The sequence below is a fragment of the Pistacia vera genome, unplaced genomic scaffold (genome assembly GCF_008641045.1).
Source record: "Pistacia vera cultivar Batoury unplaced genomic scaffold, PisVer_v2 Contig503, whole genome shotgun sequence".
NCBI classification, from domain to species: Eukaryota; Viridiplantae; Streptophyta; class Magnoliopsida; order Sapindales; family Anacardiaceae; genus Pistacia; species Pistacia vera.
Genome location: NW_022196339.1, coordinates 2283538 through 2310561, shown reverse-complemented (window position 1 = coordinate 2310561; position 27024 = coordinate 2283538). Strand labels below are relative to the sequence as shown.

Sequence of the window (27024 nt, the reverse complement as noted above, 5' to 3'; positions counted from 1 at the left end):
CGATTAGGGAAAGATGTTTTTTTAACCTCTTGAGCACGCTTGATAGACAAAGAGAGAGGTAGTAATTGATGTTTTCTAAAACATCAGAGGTGATATGAATCTCTAAAATCTGTGGGGTCCAAATAGTTTCAGAAACTCGAAAGTCTCGTTATCTACCCTTTCAAAATCGCTGTCCCCTCCACCTTCTCATCTAGTCTCCGCGCTTCAGGCGCTCGAGCGTCATCTTTCTAATAGTTGTACTGTGTAGAATTACATTATCATCCGTTGCTACTAGACGTGAACCCCCTTAAATTTGGAAAATATTCATCGACTCCCACTGTTCAAAGAAACTTAATGTTACCACAAAAAAAAAAGGGTTTTTGCCACAACTTTGACTAGACATAAATCATTGTAAATGAAGCCAATCAAAGAAAAATACCAATTTTAAGACACCATCACTAGTTAAGAATTAACATCACCACCAATTTCAAACACATAATGTTTATATAAAAATTTGAATTTCAACTATGGTATTGTGGATGAGTCACCACTACAAAGAATTATAGGATTATGCAATAATATTGTTCTTGTTAAATTAATGCTAATGACCATCAATAACTATGTCTAGGGTTAGTCTTATGTGTTCTGTAATGTGTGTGTTATATACTTTTTTTTTTAAATTAAGATACACTAAAGACTAACGGTAAAGAACTTCATAACTATTTAATTCTCAAAAGGGTATATTTCAAGGGTACTTTGCCTTCTTTACAATTTGAAAATCCAGTTACCCTCATCAACTTTAGAAATATTCACTTACATCCCTTACAAATTACAATTAATTTTCAGCCGTTAAAATGCTAAGAAGTGGTAAAACCGAAATTTTTATTTCTTTTTAACTTTTTCTATATAAACTAAAATATACAAAATATTGGAAAAAATGTTACTTTTAAATTCTATATTAAAATAAATCATAATAATAAAACAATTTAACATTTAAAAGAAAATTAAAACAGTTAAAAAATTATCTAAAAACTTAAAAATATATAAATACATTTTCATAAATAATTATATATTTAAAATATATTTTCTAAGAGTTTTTTTTTGTTTTTGTTTTTTTTTCATTTATTTTTTAAAAAGAAAATGTAAAATTTTAAATAAAATCAAGGTATTTTGGTTTTAGGGGTCAACTCTAGTCCTCCATCCAATTTTAACCACAGAAGCTTACAGCAAGGGGGTACCTGGAATTTTCTGGATTTGGCAGGATAATTGTTAGTTTTTCAATTTTGAGGTCACCCTTTCAAAACAAAGGCGTATGTTCTTAAGCGGGACAGGGAATATGTATTTCCTTCTTGTCATCTCGCAAAAACTGAAAATATGAAACGACATTAACCAATTCTGTAACAGCCACCATAATCCGAAGCAGCAGACGTGAGAAAAGGAGAATGGAGCATGGTAGCACACACACCATGATAAAAGTGGCGGCTCTTGTGGGTCTCTTCGTAAAGCCTCCAACCGCGGCCATTCGCTCTGGCTCTCCTCCTCTCTCTCTCTCCCCGTATCCTATAACGTTCTGTTGTTATGTTGAGTTTCTTCTGACAAATCATGATTCTAAATTAAAGCTATGCAATTGGTGAAGGACTCCGTGAAGGGCATGGAGATAGAGTACGTCGACATTGCGCCATTGCCAATGCCAATACTGATCTCGAAGTTAATGGAACTTATCCCCCGTTGTTGAAGCGTTCGTCAAAAGATCTTCAGGCTGATGTTATCTCTTTGCTTCTCCTGAGTATAATTACTCGTTTCTGGTACTCTCTTGAACCCCTCGCCTTTTATTATTATTTTTTTTTTTTTGCAATGATTTTGTCTGCTGTGAAATGGGAATTTTTTTTTTTTTTTTTTTTTTAATGTAAGGAAAAGTTCATTTAGTTTATGATGTTTTGTTTAAATTCCTAAGAGAGTTCGTGACTTATAGAGACCAGCTTTATGCAAATTTATAAAACTTAAAACGGGAGCTCTGACAAATTTAAGAGAGATTTGGTTTGTTTTCAGAAATTTATGAGAGCTTTCTTTTTACGGAGTTTGAAACTAATAGTAAGTGGATGGAAGTTTCCTATAAGGAAGTTATTCTTTTAAAGTATCACGAGGAGGAACAAAGATTAAACAAGAAAGTAGGAGTGGAGGGCATAATATCTTCTTTTATTAAAGACACATTGTGGGTTCTAGTTGGAAGTTGCAGGGAGTGGGCAAGGTATCAAATTTGTGCCATTAGGACCATATCCTGAGTTGGGTTCTTGCATCATTTGATGGGGCCTTGTGCGTGATATTTGGGGTCTTCACATGTATGGATGACTTGTATTTCTTAATCTGTAATAGTAAATTGTGAGGAAAGTCACGAGGATACCATTGACCTTTAATTGGAGGTGTTGTCTTGGTAATGATTATAACTCAATGGTTGGCTTATGAGTTGAGTAACTTTAATTTGTAGTCCCACATGATACACTCATAAAACTAATTTGCATGACTTGGATTATATCTATGTAATCTAAGGATGTATGAACTTAAATATTATATACAACACCTAATTCACAATGGATAGTATTTTAAACATGAACCATATGTACAAAAATACTTAAGCATTTGTTGTGATTGGTATTCTTATCCTCGGATAAATAGTAGAGTTTTAGTAAGTAAAGCTATAGTATATCAGCTTTTATTAGTAGAAATAAGTAAACATGTTCCTTAAAAGTTTAAAAACCTTGGCTTTTATAACTAACCAGTGAATTCTGAAACTAGAATTCTTAATCAATTACTTGATTCAAATATCATTTCCCAAATTAGTGTTCATTACCATTAACTTGTGTGTACCATACTAAGTTCAACAGCTGGAAGGGGGATTGTTCCTAGGGTATTGAATTATTGATGGGGAAAATGTATTATTAAGCTGAGCTATTGGTGTCTGATATTATTTCTGCCATTGGCAACTACTTGTTATATATTAAATTTGGAAATGATGAAACAAGATATTGTTTTCTTTGGCTTTGTTCATGATATTGAAAATATGAGGAATGTGCTACGAACTGATGTTTAATTCAGATTGTTTAGTAAGACAGAAAGCTGGATGTGTGAATCTTTGTCAAGAAATGATTTACTGTGCTCTTGTTATTGATTTTTCGAACTTGATACTCTATTAAGATGGTGTGCTTACACATCTAGTGTTGTACTTAGAGATATATTCAATTTTAGGTAGTGCTTAATGGGAAATTTGAAAAGATTATGATGCTTTAGTCAATTTTCTGGTACTTGTTGACTTTAGATGAAAAAAATGACTGTATACAGCTTGTAAATGCATACTTCAAATAGTTAAGTATCATTTCTTCAACTATTATGTTTCATATTATATTCCCTGACATAGACGGTTTGTTGGATGTGTAACTGTAATTTTGATTTCGAAGTTTAAAGTACAACTGACCATAGAAACAGTTATAATTTGATATATTTTAGTCTTCTTGTTAGGATTTGTATCAACAAACAATAAAGTTTTATGTAGTGTTGCTTTCATCTCCTCAAGGTCCTCTGAAGAATGCAATTGACTGGGCATCCAGACCACCAAATGTTTGGGCTGATAAGCTGCTGCTATTGTAAGTGCTGGCGGAGGCTTTGGAGGGGGACAGCACAATATCACCTTCGCCAAATTGGAGTTTATCTTGATCTTCATTCATTAATAAACCTGAATTCTTCTTGAATGCATTCCAGCCTCCTGCAAAATTCGATGTGATGGCAACTTGATTGATGAACAATCCAAGGAACGATTAAAAGCAGTCCTTCTTGCCTTAAAGGCCTTTACCTGCGCCTCCAAGGTAAAGGCTATATTTAGGATGCATTGGAGCTGTGCAAGTCATGTATACTTTGAAATGTGATTCATTTGGGATTTTATTGCAGCATCAAAACCTTTATTTAAATATTCTTTTGCTAAACCGTGTGATGTTCGAGTTTGTCATAACATTTGTATTTTTACCAGCTTGCTGTGCACTATTTCTTCTGTTTCTTAATGTTAAATAAAATCCCAGTTGTTTGTCATGTATGACATAGCTTGATGTTTGACTGGATAATTTTTTTTTTTTTTTTCTTGATGCTGTTTCTAAGAATAAACAAGGTGTTTTTGGTTTATTATTTTGGATATGATTTTGGGGATAGTATGGATAGTTGGATAGGGTTATCATTACAAGAATAGGATTTGCAGGATATGTGTTTGGTAGAGTATTTTGACCTTGATATTGTGTTGAATATTTTATTAATATATTTTTTTATAAATGATTTATTAATATAATATTTTGTTGCATTTGAAAATAATGTATTATTATATATATATACTTATCAAATTACATTTTAATAATATTATTTTTATTGGTAATTTTGTCACCCGTATATATTAAACAAAAACTCATATAATTTCATTATTAATCCAACGTTTTAAACACTACATTAATACATATATACAAAAGTACTAATTATCAACCCTTACAATCATTATTACACGTATACTCCATTAACAACTAACATGGTCCACTGTGCCACCCACAGTGCATTCGTTATGTTATCCCGTATAATCGTCATGTTGTCGTTGACTCGGTCCTTCTCCATTTCGGCCATATTCTGCCCCATTTTAATAATCACAATACTTGCTCATTACCCATACATTATTGGTTTGTTCAAGATATGGTCGTCCATATTGTACATTCTAATAAAATTATGAAGTACATAACATGCCATAACAATCTTCCCTTGTTTGTCCAACGGGTAATTGTTCATTCCATTTAGAATACGAAACCGTCTTTTCAAAATACCAAAGGTTCTCTCGATAACATTGCAGAGTGAAGCATGTCTTAGTTAAACAACTGATTCAATCATATGCCAGATGCCAAATTAAACCCATTCACATGCGTGTGCCAAATGGCAATAAAAACAAAACCCATTCCAAATACCAATAAAACAAAATCCAAATAAAACAAAACAAAACCATTCAACAATCTATTAACCAAAAAGCATTCTCTTCTACACAGATCAACAAAAAACACATTCACCCCTTAATGCAAAGATCATCCTCTTCCACACAGATAAAAAAAAAGCATTCTCTGTATCCATTAACGCAAAAGCTTCTCTTTACACAGATCAAACAAACCCATTCACACCATTAACGCAAAAGACTCCTCTTCTACACAGATCAAACAAAAACTCATTCACACCATTACACAACATCATCCCTTTTTCACACAATCAAACAAAAACCATTCACAATCAATTCCTGTCAACAAATAAAAAACGTAAACAACATCTGAGGTGGGTTTGATCCAGAGGGAGGTGTCGGTTTGCGAGGATCGAGTCGTGGTGGGTTCGTTTGGATAGATCGGGTCACGGTGGTGGGGTTGCGAAGATCGTCACGATGGGTTCATTGTGGATAGATCGGGTCACTGTGGTTGTTTGCAAAGGATCGGTTCACGGTGGATTCGTTGTGGGTAGATCGGGTCACGATGGTTGGGTTGCAAAGGATGTGTCACGGTGTGTGCGTGTTGGGTTGCAAAGGATCGGGTCACGGTGGGTTCGTGTGTGACAAATCGGTCACGGTGGATTCGTTGTGGGTAGATCGGGTCACGATGGTTGGGTTGCAAAGGATTGGTCACGGTGGGTTCGTGGTTGGGTTGCAAAGGATCGGGTCACGGTGGGTTCGTGTGTACAAATCGGGTCATGGTGGGTTTGTGTGTGACAGATCTGTCACGGTGGGTTTGTTTGACAAATCGGGTCATGGTGGGTTGTGTGTGACAGATCTGTCACGGTGGTTTTGTTTGTGACAGATCTATTTCCAGGTTCACGGTTGGGATCTGAAGTGGGTTCGCGGTGGGTTTGTGACGAGGCATTGCAGGTTGACGGTGGTGGGTTGACGGTGGGTTCACGTTGGGTTAGATGGGGTTTGTGACAGAGGACTTGTAGGTTCACGGTGAGAACTGAGAAGTGAGCACTGAAGCTGCCACTGGATACTAGAAAGTGAAATGGTGGTAAGGCAAACTGGGAAGTGAAGCACTGAACCTGGTAATGGATTATCAAAAAAACTGAAATGGTGGTGATTGGATCCTGAAAGTGAAGCACTGAAAACAGTAATGCGAACTGAGAAGTGAAGCACGAAGCTGGTAGTATACTGAGAATGAGAAAGTGAAATGGTGAAGCGTGAAGATGCAGTGAAGAAAAGTGAAAAAGTGAAAAAGCAAACTGTAACGGTAAAAAAAATTTGTCAGGATAGTTGTCGGATTGAATTATCAGGACAGGGTTATGTAAATAATAAAACAAACGCTATATGAAGAATCGGGTCCAAAATATGAATAAAATAACAAGCCAAACATAGCCCAAATTATTCATCAAAAAAACATGCACATAGACAAAATCTTAAAGGATAATACTTAGGTTTTCATTTCAACTTCCTGAGAAGATTCGGCAGCTCCAAAGCAGCCTTCTTTCACATGTGACATTACCAAATCAAATTAAAGAAAGAGTTATGTTTTAAGTTGTCTTTGTGCCCACATAATCAAAGATTTTTCTCAGATAATGCAAGTCCAAGTGTCGATTTTACAGGCCAATTATTCAAGCTCACCCAGCGTGGTTCAGTACAGATTATTAGTCCTCTTTGAGGAACTTTTGACTCAGGTTTCCGGCCTCTATGACACCTGTCTTTTGAGTTGTTTTATTTGGCTTGAAACCAAAAATACAGCGTGGAGTCCGCTCATCTCGCCCTTCGCCACTCCTACAAGCCTTTGGCCTTGCAAAACTACAGGAAGACAAATTCCATGATTGCACAACACCTTCACCCGCCTGTGTCGTGTCCTTGGGTGGCCAATCGCTCGGGTTCAGGATCTAGCTCGACTCTACCTCCCCTTTTGCCTACGCCAATTTCTGTTCTGCGATCGCCCACCCCCGTTACACCAGCACCAAGTTCCTTCCCGTTAAAACAGCTCACGACAGCTCAAATGCAGGAGCGTCCCGACCGTGGCCTTTGCTTCAACTATGATGAGAGGTTCCATCGGGGCCATCGTTGTAAGGCCAAATTTTTCTTGCTTATAAGGATGAGACTGCGGAGGAGGAGGCCTCCCCGGAATTGCCAGTTGAGCCCGTGCCGCTGGAAATTGCAAGCCGCTGATCCTCTAGAGTCGAATGATAATTAAGAAAAGCACTCTGCTTTGAAGATCTAGCCCTTCGGATTAACACCATCAAAACGAGGTACCTCCAAACGAAAGGGCTTAAACGAAGGAGTAGAACCAGCAAAATCTCCGCTACCCAGAGAACCCGTACCCGTGTAATCTCCATCGCCCACGGAACCATTGGCCGCAGCCATAGATGTATCAGCATGTTTCTATAGGGTTTGTTGATGTTGCGCAAACTATGAAGAGAGAATTGATAATTGCACCGCAACAGTCTTCAAGAAGTCTTCAAACGAATCCAATTTGGCTACCAAGGTAGACTGCTAACTCGAAAGTTGGCTAACAGTGTCATCTAGGGAGCGAAGTTTGGAACTGTCGGCCATGGAAGGGAACGAGAGCACCAATGTTAGGGAAGAAGATATTCTGAACGATATGGAGAAAAGAGATTCTATTTATACGAGGAATAGGGCCTCCAAGAACGAAGGTTGAAGAAGAAGTTTATCAATTTTATTATCTTAAGCATAAAGTTCTTTTAGGCTTATATAGCCTGACACCTTAACTCTTTCCTACTACAAAAGGACTCCTGCATAATGATAGAATCCAATTCTTTATTGACTACAATTCCTAAAATTCTTCCATATTGAATAAAATACTAATAGCTGAATAAAATACTAATAATACTCTAATTATAATCAGTTGCCCATGCAGGTCTTCTCTTTGAACGCATGGACCTTTTCACAATACTCTCATCATAATCATGCAAGTTCCTAACACAAAGACTCCAAGCCTAGGGATGGGCACAAAGCCCAGCCCCACGGGGACCAACCCTGATCCGACCCGAACACGGCGGATTTTCACCCAATCGTTCGGGCTTTTGGGTCGGGATCGAGCCCAAGATTGGCCCCGAAATTCGAGGACGGGCCGGGGCTGGGATAGGTTCCGCCCCGGCCCATNAGTTTCAGAAAACTCAGGGAAAGTCTCGTTATCTACCCTTTCAAAATGCGCTGTCCCACTCCCACCTTTCTCTAGAACCGTTCAGCGCATCGAGCGTCATCTTTTCTAATATTGTCACTAGTGAGAAATTACATTATCATCCCGTTTCTATGACGTAAAATGTAACCCCTTAAATTTGGAAAATATCAAGTCACTCCCAACTTTAAAGTAAAACCTTAATGTTACCAAAAAAAAAAAAAAAAAAGGGTTTTGCCACAACTTTGACTAGACATAAATCATTGTAAGAATTAAAGTCCAACATCAAACTCCAAAATTTTAAGACAATTCCATCACTAGTTTAAGAAATTAACATCACCACCAATTTTCAAAACAATAATGTTATATATAAAAATTTGGAATTTCAACTATGGTAATTGTTGATGAGTCACCACTACAAAGAATTATAGGATTATGTGCAATAATATTGTTCTTGTTATAATTAATATGCTAATGACACATCAATAATCATTAGAGTTAGGGTCTAGTCAACTTTGTAAGTGTGTTATTACTTTTTTTTCAAAATTAGACACTAAAGATAACCGGGAAGAAGTTGACATTGTTAATTTTCAAAAGGGTTATTTCCTTTACAATTTGAAAATCCAGTTACCTCCATCAACTTTAGAAATAGTCACTTACATCCCTTACAAATTACAATTAATTTTCAGCCGTTAAAATGCATAAAGAGAGTGGTAAAACCGAAATTTTTATTTCTTTTTAACTTTTAATCTATATAAACTAAAATATACAAAAATAATGGAAAAAATGTTACTTTTAAATTCTATATATTAAAATAAATCATAATAATAAAACAATTTAACATTTAAAAGAAAATTAAAACAGTTAAAAAATTATCTAAAAACTTAAAAATATATATAAATACATTTTCATAAATAATTATATATTTAAAATATATTTTCTAAGAGTTTTTTTTTGTTTTTGTTTTTTTTTCATTTTATTTTTTAAAAAGAAAATGTAAAATTTTAAATAAAATCAAGGGTATTTTATTTTAGGGGTCAACTCAAGTCCTCCGTCTAATCTAACTACAGAAGCTTACGGCAAAGGGTGTACCTGGAAATTTTTGGAGTTGGCAGGGATAAGTGTTAGTTTTTCAAGTTTGAGGTCACCCTCTTCAAAAGACAAAGGGCGATAGTGTTCTTAAGTCTTGGACAGGGGTGAATATGTAATTTCCTTCTTGTCATTTCCGGCAAAAACTGTAAAATAGACATGAAACATTAACCAAATTTGAACAGCCATAATCCATAAATCCAGAGCACAGACAAGTAGAGAAGCAGAGAAAGAAATGGAGGCAGTGGTAGCAGCACAACAACCAGTGATAAAAGTGGCGGCTCTTTGTGGGTCTCTTCGTAAAGCCTCCTTCAACCGCGGCCTCATTCGCTCTGGTCTCCTCTCTCTCTCTCTCTCTTTCCCGTATCCTTTATAAGCTTTCTGGGTTGTGTTATGTTGAGTTTCTTCTGACAAATCATGGATTTCTTAAATTAAAGCTATGCAATTGGTGAAGGACTCCGTGAAGGGCATGGAGATAGAGTACGTCGACATTGCGCCATTGCCAATGCTCAATACTGATCTCGAAGTTAATGGAACTTATCCTCCCGTTGTTGAAGCGTTTCGTCAAAAGATTCTTCAGGCTGATTGTTATCTCTTTGCTTCTCCTGAGTATAATTACTCTGTTTCTGGTACTCTCTTGATACCCCTTCGCCTATATTATTATTATTTTTTTTTTTTTTGCAATGATTTTGTCTGCTGTGAAATGGGAATTTTTTTTTTTTTTTTTTTTTTTAATGTAGAAGGAAAAGTTCATTTAGTTTATGAGGTGTTTGTTTAAATTCCTAAGAGAGTTCTTGACTTATAGGAGATTCCAGCTTTATGCAAATTTATAAAACTTAAAACGGGAGCATTCTGACAAATATTAAGAGAGATTTTGGTTTGTTTTCAGAAATTTATGAGAGCTTTCTTTTTACTGAAGTTTGAAACTAATAGAGTAAGTTGGATAGAAGTTTCCTATAATGAAGTTAATTCTTTTAAAGTATCACGAGGAGGAACAAAGATTAAACAAGAAAGTAGGAGTGGAGGGCATAATATCTTCTTTTATTAAAGACACATTGTGGGTTCTAGTTGGAAGTTGCAAGTGAGTGGGCAAGGTATCAAATTTGTGCCATTAGGACCATATCCTGAGTTGGGTTCTTTGTCATCATTTGATGGGGCCTTGTGCGTGATATTTTGGGTCTTCACATGTATGGATGACTTGTATTTCTTAATCTGTAATAGTAAATTGTGAGGAAAGTCACGAGGATACCATTGACCTTTAATTGGGAATCGTGTTGTCTTGGTAATGATTATAACTCAATGAGTTGGCTTATGAGTTGAGTAACTTTAATTTGTGAGTCACCACATGATTACTCATAAAACTAATTTGCATGACTTGGATTATATCTATGTAATCTAAGGATGTATGAACTTAAATATTATATACAACACCTTAATTCACAATGGATAAGTATTTTAAAAACAATGAACCATATTTGTACAAAAATACTTAAGCATTTTGTTGTGATTGTGTATTCTTATCCTCGGATAAATAGTAGAGTTTTAGTAAGTAAAGCTATTATTGAATCAGCTTTTATTAGTAGAAATATAAGTAAAACAATGTTCCTTAAAAGTTTAAAAACCTTGGCTTTTATAACTAAAACCAGTGAATTCTGATAACTAGAATTCTTAATCAATTACTTAGATTCAAATATCATTTCCCAAATTAGTGTGTTCATTACCATTAACTTGTGTGTACCATACTTAAGTTCAACAGCTGGAAGGGGGATTGTTCCTAGGGTATTGAATTATTAGATGGGGAAAATGTATTATCAAGCTGAGCTATTGGTGTCTGATATTATTTCTGCCATTGGCAACTACTTGTTATATATATTAAAATTTGGAAATGATGAAACAAGATATTGTTTTCTTTGGCTTTGTTCATGATATTGAAAATTATGAGGAATGTGCTACGAACTGATGTTTAATTCAGATTGTTTAGTAAGACAGAAAGCTGGATGTGTGAATCTTTCGTCAAGAAATGATTTACAGTGCTCTTGTTATTGATTTTTCGAACTTGATACTCTATTAAGATGGGTGGCTTACACATCTAGTGTTGTACTTAGAGATATATTCAATTTTAGGTAGTGCTTCATGGGAAATTTGAAAAGATTATGATGCTTTAGTCAATTTTCTGTTACTTTTTGACTTTAGGGTTGAAAAAAATGACTGTATACAGCTTGTAAATGCATACTTCAAATAGTTAAGTATCATTTGTTCAACTATTAATGTTCATGCATATTTCCCTGACATAGACGGTTTGTTGGATGTGTAACTGTAATTTTGATTTCGAAGTTTAAAGTACAATTGACCATAGAAACAGTTATAATTTGATATATTTTAGTCTTCTTGTTAGGATTTTGTATCAACAAACAATAAAGTTTTATGTAAGTGTTGCTTTCATCTCCTCAAGGTCCTCTGAAGAATGCAATTGATTGGGCATCCAGACCACCAAATGTTTGGGCTGATAAAGCTGCTGCTATTGTAAGTGCTGGCGGAGGCTTTGGAGGGGGACGAGCACAATATCACCTTCGCCAAATTGGAGTTTATCTTGATCTTCATTTCATTAATAAACCTGAATTCTTCTTGAATGCATTCCAGCCTCCTGCCAAATTCGATAGTGATGGCAACTTGATTGATGAACAATCCAAGGAACAATTAAAAGCAGTCCTTCTTGCCTTAAAGGCCTTTACCTTGCGCCTCCAAGGTAAAGGCTATATTTAGGATGCATTGGAGCTGTGCAAGTCATGTATACTTTGAAATGTGATTCATTCGGGATTTTATTGCAGCATCAAAACCTTAATTTAAATATTCTTTTGGCCAAACTGTGTGATGTTCGAGTTTTTCATAAACATTTGTATTTTGTACCAGCTTGCTGTGCACTATTTCTTCTGTTTCTTAATGTGTAAATAAAATCCCAGTTGTTTGTCATGTATGACATAGCTTGATGTTTGACTGGATAATTTTTTTTTTTTTTTTTTTTACCAGCTTGCTGTGCACTATTTCTTCTGTTTCTTAATGTGTAAATAAAATCCCAGTTGTTTGTCATGTATGACATAGCTTGATGTTTGACTGGATAATTTTTTTTTTTTCTTGATGCTGTTTCTAAGAATAAACAAGGGTGTTTTTGGTTTATTATTTTGGATATGATTTTGGGGATAGTATTGGATAGTTGGATAGGGTTATCATTACAAGAATAGGATTTGCAGGATATGTGTTTGGTAGAGTATTTTGACCTTGATATTTGTGTTGAATATTTTATTAATATATTTTTTTTATAAATGATTTATTAATATAATATTTTGTTGCATTTTGTTAAAATAATGTATTATTATATATATATAACTTATCAAATTACATTTTAATAATATTAAATATTTTATTGGTAATTTTGTCACCCGTATATATTAAAAAACAAAAACTCATATTAATTTCAAGTATTAATCCAACTGTTTAAAAACACTACATTAATACATATATAACAAAAGTACTAATTATCAACCCTTACAATCATTATTACACGTATACTCCATTAACAACTAAAACATGGTCCACTGTGCCACCCACAGTGCATTCGTTATGTTATCCCGTATAATCGTCATGTTGTCCGGTTGACTCGGTCCTTCTCCATTTCGGCCATATTCTGCCCCATTTTAATAATCACAATTTACTTGCTCATTACCCATACTATTATTGGTTTGTTCGAAGATATGGTCGTCCATATTGTACATTCTAATAAAATTATGAAGTACATAACATGCCATAACAATCTTCCCTTGTTTGTCCAACGGGTAATTGTTCATTCCATTTAGAATACGAAACCGTCTTTTCAAAATACCAAAGGTTCTCTCGATAACATTGCAGAGTGAAGCATGTCTGTAGTTAAACAACTGATTACAATCATATGCCAGATGCCAAATTAAACCCATTCACATGCGTGTGCCAAATGGCAAATAAAAACAAAACCCATTCCAAATACCAAATAAAACAAAATCCAAATAAAACAAAACAAAAACCCATTCAACAATCTATTAACGCAAAAAGCATTCTCTTCTACACAGATCAAACAAAAACACATTCACCCCATTAATGCAAAAGATCATCCTCTTCCACACAGATAAAAAAAAAGCATTCTCTGTATCCATTAACGCAAAAAGCATTCTCTTTTACACAGATCAAACAAAAACCCATTCACACCATTAACGCAAAAGAGCATCCTCTTCTACACAGATCAAACAAAAAGCATTTTCTGTATCCATTAACGCAAAAAGCATTCTCTTTTACACAGATCAAACAAAAACCCATTCACACCATTAACGCAAAAGAGCATCCTCTTCTACACAGATCAAACAAAAACTCATTCACACCATTAACGCAAAACATCATCCCTTTTTACACAAATCAAACAAAAACCCATTCACAATCAATTCCTGTCAAACAAATAAAAAACGTAAAACAACATCTGAGGTGGGTTTGATCCAGATGGAGGTGTCGGTTTGCGAAGGATCGAGTCGTGGTGGGTTCGTTTTGGATAGATCGGGTCACGGTGGTTGGGTTGCGAAGGATCGGGTCACGATGGGTTCATTGTGGATAGATCGGGTCACTGTGGTTGGGTTGCAAAGGATCGGGTCACGGTGGATTCGTTGTGGGTAGATCGGGTCACGATGGTTGGGTTGCAAAGGATTGGGTCACGGTGGGTTCGTGGTTGGGTTGCAAAGGATCGGGTCACGGTGGGTTCGTGTGTGACAAATCGGGTCATGGTGGGTTTGTGTGTGACAGATCTGTCACGGTGGGTTTGTTTGTGACAAATCGGGTCATGGTGGGTTTGTGTGTGACAGATCTGTCACGGTGGTTTTGTTTGTGACAGATCTATTTCCAGGTTCACGGTTGGGGATCTGAAGTGGGTTCGCGGTGGGTTTGTGACGGAGGCATTTGCAGGTTGACGGTGGTGGGTTGACGGTGGGTTCACGTTGGGTTAGGATGTGGGTTTGTGACAGAGGGACTTGTAGGTTCACGGTGAGAACTGAGAAGTGAAGCACTGAAGCTGCCACTGGATACTAGAAAGTGAAATGGTGGTAATGCAAACTGGGAAGTGAAGCACTGAACCTGGTAATGGATTATCAGAAACTGAAATGGTGGTGATTGGATACTGAGAAAGTGAAGCACTGAAAACAGTAATGCGAACTGAGAAGTGAAGCACGAAGCTGGTAGTATACTGAGAATGAGAAAGTGAAATGGTGAAGCAGTGAAGATGCAGTGAAGAAAAGTGAAGAAAAGTGAAAAAGCAAACTGTAACGGTAAAAAAAAATTTGTCAGGATAGTTGTCAGGATTGAATTATCAGGACAGGGTTATGTAAATAATAAAACAAACGCTATATGAAGAATCGGGTCCAAAATATGAATAAAAATAACAAGCCAAACATAGCCCAAATTATTCATCAAAAAAACATGCACATAGACAAAATCTTAAAGGATAAATACTTAGGTTTTACATTTCAACTTCCTGAGAAGATTCGGCAGCTCCAAAGCAGCCTTCTTTCACATGTGACATTACCAAATCAAATTAAAGAAAGAGTTATGTTTTAAGTTGTCTTTGTGCCCACATAATCAAAGATTTTTCTCAGATAATGCAAGTCCAAGTGTCGATTTTACAGGCCAATTATTCAAGCTCACCCAGCGTGGTTCAGTGACAGATTATTAGTCTTCCTTTGAGGAACTTTTGACTCAGGTTTCCGGCCTCTATGACACCTGTCTTTTGAGTTGTTTTATTTGAGCTTGAAACCAAAAATACAGCGTGAGGTCCGCTCATCTCGCCCTTCGACACTCCTACAAGCCTTTGGCCTTGCAAAACTACAGGAAGACAAATTCCATGATTGCAACAACACCTTCACCCGCCTGTGTCGTGTCCTTGGGTGGCCAATCGCTCGGGTTCAGGATCTAGCTCGACTCTACCTCCCCTTTTGCCTACGCCAATTTCTGTTCTGCGATCTGCCACCCCCGTTACACCAGCACCAAGTTCCCTTCCCGTTAAACAGCTCACGACAGCTCAAATGCAGGAGCGCTGCGTCCGTGGCCTTTGCTTCAACTATGATGAGAGGTTCCATCGGGGCCATCGTTGTAAGGCCAAATTTTTCTTGCTTATAGTGGATGAGACTGCGGAGGAGGAGGCCTCCCCGGAATTGCTAGTTGAGCCCGTGCCACCGGAAATTGCGAGCCGCTGATCCTCCAGAGTCGAATGATAATTAAAAAAGTGCTCTGCTTTGAAGATCCAGCCCTTCGGATCAACACCATCAAAACGAGGTACCTCCAAACGGAAGGGCTTAAACGATGGAGTAGAACCAGCAAAATCTCTGCCACCCAGAGAACCCGTACCCGTGTAATCTCCTTCACCCACGGAACCATTGCCCGCAGCCATAGATGTGTCAGCATGTTTTTGTGGGGTTTGTTGATGTTGCGCAAACTGTGAAGAGAGAACCGATAACTGCACTGCAACAGTCTTCAAGAAGTCTTCAAACGAATCCAATTTGGCTACCAAGGCAGACTGCTGGCTCGACAGTTGGCTAACAGTGTCATCTAGGTAGCGATGTTTGGAACTGTCTACCATGGAAGGGAACAAGAGCACCAATGTTAGGGAAGAAGATATTCTGAACGATAGGGAGAAAAGAGATTCTGTTTATACGAGGAACAGGGCCTCCAAGAACGAAGGTTGAAGAAGAAGTTTATCAATTTTATTATCTTAAGCATAAAGTTCTTTTAGGCTTATATAACCTGATACCTCAGCTCTTTCCTACTACAAAAGGACTCCTGCATAATGATAGAATCAATTCTTTATTGACTATAATTCCTAACATTATTCTATATTGAATAAAGTACTAATAGCTTGAATAAAATACTAATAATACTCTAATTATAATCATTTGCCCATGCAGGTCTTCTCTTTGAACGCATGGATCTTCTCACAACACTCTCATCATAATCATGCAAGTTCCTAACACAAAGACTCCAAGCCTTAGACTTACTCCAAAATGATACAACGTTATTGGTGACTTTTTCAATATTTGGTCAATAATTTATACGGCTAAGTTTCTCTCTTCTCTCTTCATTCCCATGTCTATAAATAACCATAACCCAACCAGAAAACTAACAAGTAAATACATAGAAACTCAAAGTTGATAAGAAGAGATGGGCTCAATTTCAGAAGCAAAAGCAGTAATAAAAGTTGTAGCTCTTAGTGGTTCATTACGTAAAGCTTCCTACAATCTTGGCCTCATTCGTTCAGGTACTCTCTTTCTTTCTGACTTTCTCCCTACACAATATTATATTTTGAGAGTTAACGTATTAATTCTTTTGAGGTATGATAAAATAACAAAAACCCCCTAAAGTTTAAAAATAATAGAAATCCCCCTACTATTAAATTTTAGGTATGGAAGGCGATTTGATAATTATTACTAACTCATAATGGTGTAATTTTTAATAGTTCACTAACGGTTTATTAATGTTTAGAAACCTCATGTTTTGTTATTATATCAAACCTCATACCTCATGGGAGGTTTATGTCTTTTAAGTTTTAACCCTATTTTGAATGAGATTTGGTATTGAATGAAATGTTGTTTGGTTGATGAAGCAAAGGAGATCACCAATGAGTCGATCAAAGATCATTGACACATCATCTCTGCCAATGCTCAACACTGATCTTGGGGGTTATGGAAATTATCCTCCTGTGGCTGAAGCTTTTCGTCAGAAGATTTTAGAAGCTGATTGTTTCCTTTTTGCTTCACCTGAATATAATTACTCTGTCACTGGTAACGCTCTCTTCATCTCTTACTTTTATATCACAATTGAAAAATACTTGAACATAAGACAGTTTCCTTGTCTTAATTTATTGATGTGGTCAGTTAAAATTTTTCATTTATCTAACTTTCACCGTAATTAATCAATAACTATCCTATATCATCATATGATTTTTGGTTTTGAATTTTTATATGTTGAGATCGTCCTATATATAAAAGTTTTCCTCAATTTTTATAAAAATATAGGGCTTTCGATAATATGGTACTAGTTCGATAATATTATCACGTCAATATCAATTACTATATTAAAGTTCCAATTATATTATGAGATCTTTAAGATTCTAATATATTATTATATGACATGGAGAGAAAAAAAAATAAAAACACAAAACATCAACTGTGGTATTTACATGAGGGCTAGGAACTTAAGAAATTCCATAATGAAATTGACGCGTGTTATTTTTTAAGATCTCCAAATACTAATAATTCGGATGATATTGACAGTTTGACACTGAGTTTCAAAAAAAATTACACATAAATAAATATATTTATTTTTGGTTGACCAAATTTATTGGTTAGTACAAAGTTATTGGCCAGATTTTATATTTTAAAAACTTCAATAATGCTTTAAATTATGATTTATTAAAATGGAATTTGTTTTTTAATAAAAAAAAATATTTCCTTAATTATTTGTTTAAAGGTGTTCATGTCTCTTACTTTTCTTGAAAAATTTAATGATGACTAAAGATTTGTTTGAATTTTTCAATAAATATCCTCTGAGGCTTAATTAAATAACAAAAATTTCATTGTCATTATATTTAGGTGTTAAATAAATAATAGAAAAGAAACACAACTTATAACCGGTTCCCTGAACGTCGGGAGAATTTTGATTATTTCAAAAACCTCGAAGTTTTTTATTATTATATCAAATCTAAAAAAGTCTATTCTTTAACTCAAAATACAATCTAACTCATTTCTTTTGTATAATTTTAAAAAAACACAGCACAATTGAAGAATGCACTGGACTAGGCATCTTGTCCTCCAAATGTTTGGGCTGATAAAGCTGCCGCAATCGTCAGTGTGAGCGGAAGCTTAGGGGTCAAGAGGACAATATCATCTTCGCCAAATTGGAGTTTTTCTTGATCTTCATTTCATCAATAAGCCTGAGTTTTTCTTGAATGCATTCGACCCTCCTTCAAAGTTTGATACCGATGGCAACTTGATCGATCTAGACGCCAAACAAAGACTGAAAGAAGTTCTTCTTGCTTTGCGAGCATTTACCTTGCGTCTTCGAAATGGTAAGTGATATGAAGACTGTTGATCGTCATCGCTGTGGTCTTAGCCTTTATTATTATAAGCTAATGGACAGGATAATAAAAGAAAATATTTAAATTTAAATTTATCATGTAATCCTTAATATTATTTTAGTTTTTTTTTAAATATCTCATAATTTTGATAAATAGTATTACTGTACTTTAATTTAAGCACTTCTTATTGGAATGCTATAGTAGTTTTTTCTTTTGTTTCCGCACCTTTCTTATTTATCTCCTAAATTGTTAAATTAAAATTAACTTTCATTCTCTTTTGAATAAGATTATAATAAATTTAATTTATCATATGAATACTGTCTTTATTTTTCTTCCTTTAAAAATATAACGTACATTTTGAACAACAAAATTTATTATATTAAATATGTATGTTTTTATTAATGTGATATAAAAAAAATCTATAATTGTTTAAAATACACTTGGATGACCCACCAGACTAATTTAAAATGAAAACTTATGAAAATATTAATTATTTTCATACAACAAGAATTTATCTGATTTCCATGATTTCATTTCTCAAATAATTGCTTCCCATAAATGAAGGTCTAAACATTGGCTTAGCTAGGATCTAATACACAAAATTATATACTATTGTTAGGGTTATTTTCAACCGACATAAGTAACAGCACAAAGTAAAGAGAATAGGAAAGAGAAAATCAAATACGGCGATATATAGTGGTTCGACCCAAACCTGACTTATGTCCACTCCTCCAAGCTATCCCCCTTGAAGTAATCCACTATCTCACTTAGTCTTCAAGCAAGACTAAGATTTTCTTCATACAAGTTGAGTCCAATGTGCAACTAAACCTTTACACAATTGTTCTATCCAACACTTCATCCCAATTAACTTCAAGGTGTTAATTAGACCTCTCATAACCGTTAGGACTTATTTTCTCTCACTAGAAAAGCCTAAAACTCCAAGAGTAGTGAGATTCACTCTTTTACAGTTTGAGATTTGATTAATGCATTAGGATTTACTTTCTCTCATATATATGTGCTAGCTCCTAAAACCTTTCTAAATCACTCTTATGTTGTTCTTAAGGTTTATTTGCTTCACGGTTTTGGTGAGGGAATAAGAATGCGAATAAGAATCCTCATTACAAACCATCCTACTTAAAGGTCATACGTCCTCGTGTAGGGCTCACCAATTAGTGTCGGATTGTGTTGGCCCTATTACATTTTTAATAACCTGGGTTGCACTTGTCAGATATTGTTCGTTTTTGTCAAATAGACCTCTCGACTTTACCTTTGGGCTTTTTGATGAAATATGAATGTTATGATTATAGCTAATCACTAAGATTATGACAATTACCCAAAATCACTCAATCAATCAATTCCTCGGCTGAGTGTAATTACATTATTGTGATTGATAATCACCCAGAATCATTTAATCAATCAATTCCTTGATTGAGTGTAATTACATTATTTTGTTCCCTTATTGTGTAGCTAAACTTTTGTATAAATAGGTGATGTATTCACAATTCAAAATAATTCAATACGATATAATTTAATTAATCTAAAGATATCTTTCGAGCATACTCTGACTTTTTAGTTGTCTCTCTTTTCCTCTCAAAGATATCTGTTCAGCATACTCTGACTTTCTTCAAATTGCCTTCTTGCCCTCTCAATTCTGACATGATATTAGAACTTCCAAGTTGAATTAGCTTCCACTCAGCTAGCCTCTCTTTTATGTTCCCGCAATTCAAATAGATACTCGGTTAGCACGGTACTCGGCTAGTCTCTCTTTCTATCCCTACAATTCAAATAGATACTCGGTTAGATTTTCCAAAGGCAAACAACCAAAGCCCAAACTCTGACGTATATCACCAACATTTGCATCTTTTACACAAGCTTGTAGTTTATGACCACAAGCTTGAGAGAGAGTGATGAAATATGAATATCATGATTGTGGCTAATCACTAAGATTACGTCAATCACCTAAAATCACTCAATCAATCAATTCCCCGATTAAGTGTAATTACATTATTGTGATAGACAATCGTCCAAAATCGCTCAATCAATCAATTCCTTAATTGAGTGTAATTACATTATTTTGTTTCCTTATTGTATAACTAAACTTTTGTATAAATAGATGATGTATTCACAATTTAAAATAATTCAATACGATACAATTGAACTCATCTAAAGATATCTCTTGGACATACTTCGACCTTTCAATTGTCTCTCTTACCCTCTGAAAGAGATCTCTCGAGTATACACCAGCTTTCTTCAAATTGCCTCTCTTGCCCTCTCAATTTTGACACTTTTGAACCCAAAACATATCTAGCAAATTAAGGAATACCCAAGGTTATATACACTAGCTTAGGCTCTCCCCCTAGCTATGTGTGACTCTTGCACATGGTTTTTTTCCTCATAAACCTTGTGCCCACACTAAGGCCTCAATTGGGCACGGTTCAGGACATAAATTATAAAAGAAGCCTTAAAAAAAATGTCTTTGAGAGAGAAAGTGTTCTTCTAGTGAGAGAATGACTACAACCTCCATGGGGAGACGGGATTATCACTAGGGATGTGTTGAGGGTGTCTCCAATACTATAAGATACCCAACGCCACACCCCACCTCCAATTTTTTAGGGCCGTAACTAAATATTTTGGGTTTCATTTGTATTTTTTGTTAAGTTAAGTTTTTAATTATTTCTTATTATATGATTATGGATTGAGATTTTTTGTATTTTGTGTATTCTACATTAAATTGGGAAAGTGTTCGGGTGGAGCAATTTTATGTTGTTTGGTTGAAGATTCGACTGATTTTCTGAGACATTTGGAAATGAGTGGAGATAATCGAGGCTGTTTGAATTTTTCTCTTTTTTGTAAAATTTAGTTGAATTAATATTTGAAATAATTTCTTATTTCTTTTATACTATCTCGATTTGACATTTAATGTTTAATTAATTTTTCATTAATATATAAGATTTTATTATTATTATTTTTTTAATAAAAAATAATTATCTTTTAGAAGTGAATTATTCAGGGGTATTTGGTCATTGCACCATTTGAACCCGTATCAAAGGGCAAAATGCATTAAATATTAATAGATAGGTTATTTGTACTTTTACCTTTAAGGTTGGAAATATATTTTAGTTACCTCCAATACTATAAGATACAAACAGTCAAGTGAACAATTATAAAAGTCTATAAATATCCTTATTGTCTTATTTCTGTGTTAGTAGAAATGAATGAAATATACAGAGTAAAAGTATAAGGTATAACTCCAAAAAAAAAAAAAAAAAAAAAAAGTCAATTTTTCATAAGAGTAATGGTTGACGTCTAAATATAATATAAACCATATTAGCACATTATAAAACTTGCTCATTTACCAAACAATTGAAACATCATATAAGTATCACTCATCACAATTATAAATATACAAGAAAAAATATCAAACCTAAAACCAGAGTGAACAACATTAAAAAAAAAAAAAAAAAAAAAAAAAAAAAAAAATATATATATATATATATATATATATATATTATATATATAAAACCTCTCTATAGTCATAATTGGGGTGTTCGGTTCTGGGTACCCTGCACTTTTTGAAGGAATCGAAACCGGAACCGGAACCGACGGTTCCTTGAAATTTGGAACCAGAACCAGAACCGACGGTTCCAGTTCCTAGGTACCCAGAACCAGAACCTGTAACAACGGTTCTGGTTCCAGTTCTGGGTACCCTATAAAATTCATGACCCCCCACAAGTGTTTAAAATAACAAAAAAAACCCTTAAAACTTACAAATACCCCCCCACCTGGCACTTGTTAACAAAAATAAAATTACAAATTATAAATTCAAAATTACAAACTCCATTACTTTGTAAAGGTAGATTCTCAAAAGGCAAACCAACTTACTTTAAATGTTATGAAATATGAATATAAATGTATTCACATTACTTTTTCTACAAAAGTTTTTATTAAGCCCCCTAATTTTTAATTTTATTTTATATTAGTCTCGGTTCCTGGTTCCTGGTTCCAGTTTCGGTTCTTAACTATAGAAACCGGAACCGGAACCATACAGTAACGGTTCCAAACATTTGGAACCGGAACCTACCCATTGACGACTGATTCTGGGTAGGAACCGGAACCAAACCCAGGGTACCCGCCTGTTCCGGTCCCAATCGGTTCTTTTGAACACCCCTAGTCATAATGGTGGGATCAACCTAATTTTATTACTATGAGGAGGTTATAACTTAATAGAGGTGTAGTTATGAAAACTACCGTTTTGATTTCTTATTTTATAAGTCATGTTTTAGTAATACAATATTAGGATTTCAATTCATATTTAAGTAGTATTTAGATTTCAATTCAGCGCTTCAATTGTCTACTTTGAAATAGATAGAAGATCATGTTTTGGAATCAGCAAAGATAAGTGTCATTGATAAAACTGTAAATACAGTTGATGCATGGTCAATTGATGTGAAGCCACAGACAATTGTCAATGGTTTTAAACACTGCAAAATTAAGACCCCCGAACTAACATCGATGAATTACAAGTTACAAATGAAGTGGATGAAGAGAATAAAAGAGTCATTGCAGAATTGAATGATCAGATTCGGTAACTTTACTACACTAATCGAATGGATATTTAATTTCTTCATCGATCATCCAAATGACTAACAAATCGTGTATGTTTTAACTAAAGAAGAAACTATTGCTGCAATTAGACAAGAAGAGAAATGAAATAATCCTGAGGATGATAGTACGGAAATATAAAAAGTTTCATGCCATGAAGGCTCTAAACATGCTTGAAAAGCTAAAAATACTCTGGCTTTAACAAAAAGGTGTCCATGCTAACGAGTTATTACGTACTCACAAGTTAAAATATGTGGTAACAACTCTACAGTATAAATCATTGTCCTAAACAACTTTAGATAAATATTTTATTTCATCTTAAACCTTTAATGTAACATAAAATATATTTTTTGTAATATATATAATTATTACTATATAGAGACAACTTTCCTTAAGGTGGGAATTAGAAAAATTATAACTTATTATAATGTGGAGTTTATTCTTATTTATAACTATCCCAAATTGGGACTATAATTTTTTATGACTATGTAGAGTTTATTCCTATATAGAGTATCACTATAGAGAGGTTTTACTTTATAATATATTAATATTAAAGTTTTGATTAATTAAGCATATAATTGGAATTAGGACAAATTAAAAGTGTTTTAATGTTATTAAAAGAATTATTTTTGAATAAAATAGTATATTTGATTGAATAATAATATAATATTTAGTTATTTACTTCAATTATAAGTTCTAAGTATATCTGTAGTAAATNGAAAGCTACGGGACTATTTGAATCTCCTGCATTTATGTTAGTAAAATCAGTAGGACTAGGACTAGAATAGTAGTTTTCTTCATTATTGATATTGATGGGAGAGAAATATCTATCCATTGTAGTTGAAAAAAAAATTGATGTAGAAGAAATAAAAAATTAAAGAAAGAGAATTGGAATATGGAAATTGCAAAATTGCAAAAATTAATAAAAATTAAAATAAGAGCAAATTGATAACAAAGAGATTAAGAGAGTAAATGAATAATTGAGAGATTAGAGATTAGTGAAAATGAGAGAATGAGAGAATTTGAGTTGTGAGAAAAGATGAGAGTTTAGGGCCAATTTATAGAAAAAAATGGGAAAAGAAAATGACGAAAAATACCCCTCCAACAGCTATAAAACGGCTATATTTCAAGGGTAAAATGGTAATTGGAAAAAACAAAAAAAAAATCTTTTTTTTATTTGTTTTTTGGCCAACCCGCCGGGTTGGCTGTTGCGAAGTTGGTGCAACAGCGTCAACCCGACGGGTTGGCGGTCTTTTCTCTAGAAAGGACAAAACAGCAACCTGCGGGTCGTCGGGTTGCCATTTCTCAACCCGGCCCACCCGGGGGTTGCTGGCGGGTTGGGTTCAACCCGGACCGTCTTATTGGCGGTCCGGGTTGAACCCTCTTGAATGTGGGCCAGGTTAGGGTTGACCCGCCTAACCCAGCCCATTTGTTCCACCTCTAAGCTCACATCATATTAAAAGTTTAAAACTCTCTCCACTCTTCTTCTCCACAGTTCTACCTGCTTTTTATGATTTTATCTCTAAAATTCTTTACTCTCTCATTCTGTTCCTCATGCTATTCGATCTTGAAACTTTTGAAGACTGAAATTGTTGAAGTATTTACTACTCAAAGTGTCATAATTAGCTCTGTTTTCTGTTTTATCAGTTTTAGGTATGTATATTACTCATTTCAATTTTATTTATTTTAGGGTTAAATCATTTTTGTTTTTTTGGAAGTTTTTTATTCTAATTTGAGAGGAAAAAACATGGATCTTGTGAGTTTATTTGTGTTTTGTGTCTAAGAATGAACTTGTTTTTCCAAATTAAAACATTAACTATATTTTAAAGAATATTATTCTTCACTATTCACTCACCACTTTCTTACATTTCAAACGTCACCATTCTGCTACTCAAAATAATTAAAAAAAATTGAGTTACTATCTATGTTTATATTCAGAAAATTCCTTTTTTTTTTTATTAATTCATATTAAAAGTCAATGCAACATTGACTTGATTTAATCTTTGGTTGACTTTAGTTTAGGTCAGGTTTGGTCAAAATCATGAAAATTTATATTATAATATTTTGAAGCCAAAAATTAAAAGAAGGTTTTACTCAAGGTTTACTTAACACATTTACTCAAAATTTTGCTTCTCATGGATTTATTAAAGTAGGAAAGCATTGCGTTATTGCATTCTTTTCTCTTAAGTTTTTAATATTGTATTATTTTCTTTACTTAAGGTTTGGTGATTTTTTAAAGTTTTTATTAGTTGTTTAGCAAACGATGATGGAGCTGTGGAGGGCCCCATTTGACAAAAATCCTGGATTCGCCAAAGATTTCAATAATATTATCACGTCAATATCAATTACTATATTAAAGTTCCAATTATATTATGAGATCTTTAAGATTCTAATATATTATTATATGACATGGAGAGAAAAAAAAATAAAAACATAAAACATCAACTGTGGTATTTACATGAGGGCTAGGAACTTAAAAAATTCCATAATGAAATTGACGTGTGTTATTCTTTAAGATCTCCAGAACTAATAATTCGGATGATATTGACAGTTTGACACTGAGTTTCAAAAAAAATTACGCATAAATAAATATATTTATTTTTGGTTGACCAAATTTATTGGTTAGTACAAAGTTATTGGCCAGATTTTATATTTTAAAAACTTCAATAATGCTTTAAATTATGATTTATTAAAATGGAATTTGTTTTTTAATAAAAAAAAATATTTCCTTAATTATTTGTTTAAAGGTGTTCATGTCTCTTACTTTTCTTGAAAAATTTAATGATGACTAAAGATTTGTTTGAATTTTTCAATAAATATCCTCTGAGGCTTAATTAAATAACAAAAATTTCATTGTCATTATATTTAGGTGTTAAATAAATAATAGAAAAGAAACACAACTTATAACCGGTTCCCTGAACGTCGGGAGAATTTTGATTATTTCAAAAACCTCGAAGATTTTTATTATTATATCAAATCTCAAAAAGTCTATTCTTTAACTCAAAATACAAACTAACTCATTTCTTTTGTATAATTTTAAAAAAACACAGCACAATTGAAGAATGCACTGGACTAGGCATCTTGTCCTCCAAATGTTTGGGCTGATAAAGCTGCCGCAATCGTCAGTGTGAGCGGAAGCTTAGGGGTCAAGAGGACAATATCATCTTCGCCAAATTGGAGTTTTTCTTGATCTTCATTTCATCAATAAGCCTGAGTTTTTCTTGAATGCATTCGACCCTCCTTCAAAGTTTGATACCTGTTGTGATGTGGCATTGACTTATGCCTTACATGGAAGTCAGATTTGTAAATGGGTGGTCAAAGTTATTTTGTTAAAAGCAAAGGGGCATTTGAGAAATTTCCCGATTGGGATTTTTATGTAACCTAACCTAAATTGGTTTGGTCGATTGTGGGTGTGCTCCATTCGTTACAGAGAGAGAAAGTTTGTTACAAATGATTGTGCTGGAACCTTGAAGATCGTTGATGGGATCAAACGGTGTTGGTAGGTTTAGTTTGTTTTTACGATTCCTTTTCTCTTTATGTATAAAAATGTCCATTAACTTTTGGTTTTTGATATGTATGAGAACTGAGGAACATCTGGGTTTTTCTTGTATATTACAGAGGGATTTTATGGGGATTCTTTGTGTAAAGAGAGAGAGTTGCAATCTCTGTAAAGTTTTTTTTTTTTTTTTTTTTTTTTTTTTTTNGGGGGGGGGGGGGGGGGGGGGGGGGGGGTGTTTGTTAATTTTTAAAAAAATATTCAGGGGGCATTTAGTGAAATTAATAACCTTATGGGGTCTAAAAGTAATTAAAAAAATAGGGTAATATTTCTGGAATAGTGTGCCAAACATTATTTGGAGAATAGGATTGGGAATATGGATAAAAACAGGGAGCCAAACGCACCCTGTGGTTCAACCCAAGCCCGACTTATGTCCGCTCCTTCAAGCTATCCCCCTTGAAGTAATCCACTATCGCACTTAGTCTTCAAGCAAGACTAAGATTTTCTTCATACAAGTTGACTCCAATATGCAACTAAACCTTTACACAATTGTTCTATCCAACACTTCA

General features: G+C 34.3%; 1 protein-coding gene and 1 pseudogene across 1 annotated transcript; both read left to right on the top strand.

The window, feature by feature from the left end:
* The first annotated feature begins 9296 nt into the window (after positions 1-9296).
* LOC116105739 (NAD(P)H:quinone oxidoreductase-like) lies at positions 9297-12215 on the top strand. The gene is made up of 3 exons (XM_031392152.1): positions 9297-9556; positions 9659-9850; positions 11674-12215. The coding sequence occupies exons 1-3, from the start codon at positions 9457-9459 to the stop codon at positions 11982-11984; spliced, it is 603 nt and encodes a 200-aa protein (XP_031248012.1). The 5' UTR covers positions 9297-9456; the 3' UTR covers positions 11985-12215.
* A 4227-nt stretch (positions 12216-16442) lies between these two features.
* LOC116105777 lies at positions 16443-18404 on the top strand (annotated as a pseudogene).
* Positions 18405-27024: the final 8620 nt, after the last annotated feature.

Coding starts and splice junctions, on each gene's coding strand:
- LOC116105739 (XM_031392152.1), top strand. CDS start 9,457: ATGGAGGCAGTGGTAGCAGCACAACAACCAGTGATAAAAGTGGCGGCT. Junction 9,557..9,658: donor CCGCGGCCTCATTCGCTCTG/GTCTCCTCTCTC, acceptor CTTAAATTAAAG/CTATGCAATTGGTGAAGGAC. Junction 9,851..11,673: donor GTATAATTACTCTGTTTCTG/GTACTCTCTTGA, acceptor CATCTCCTCAAG/GTCCTCTGAAGAATGCAATT.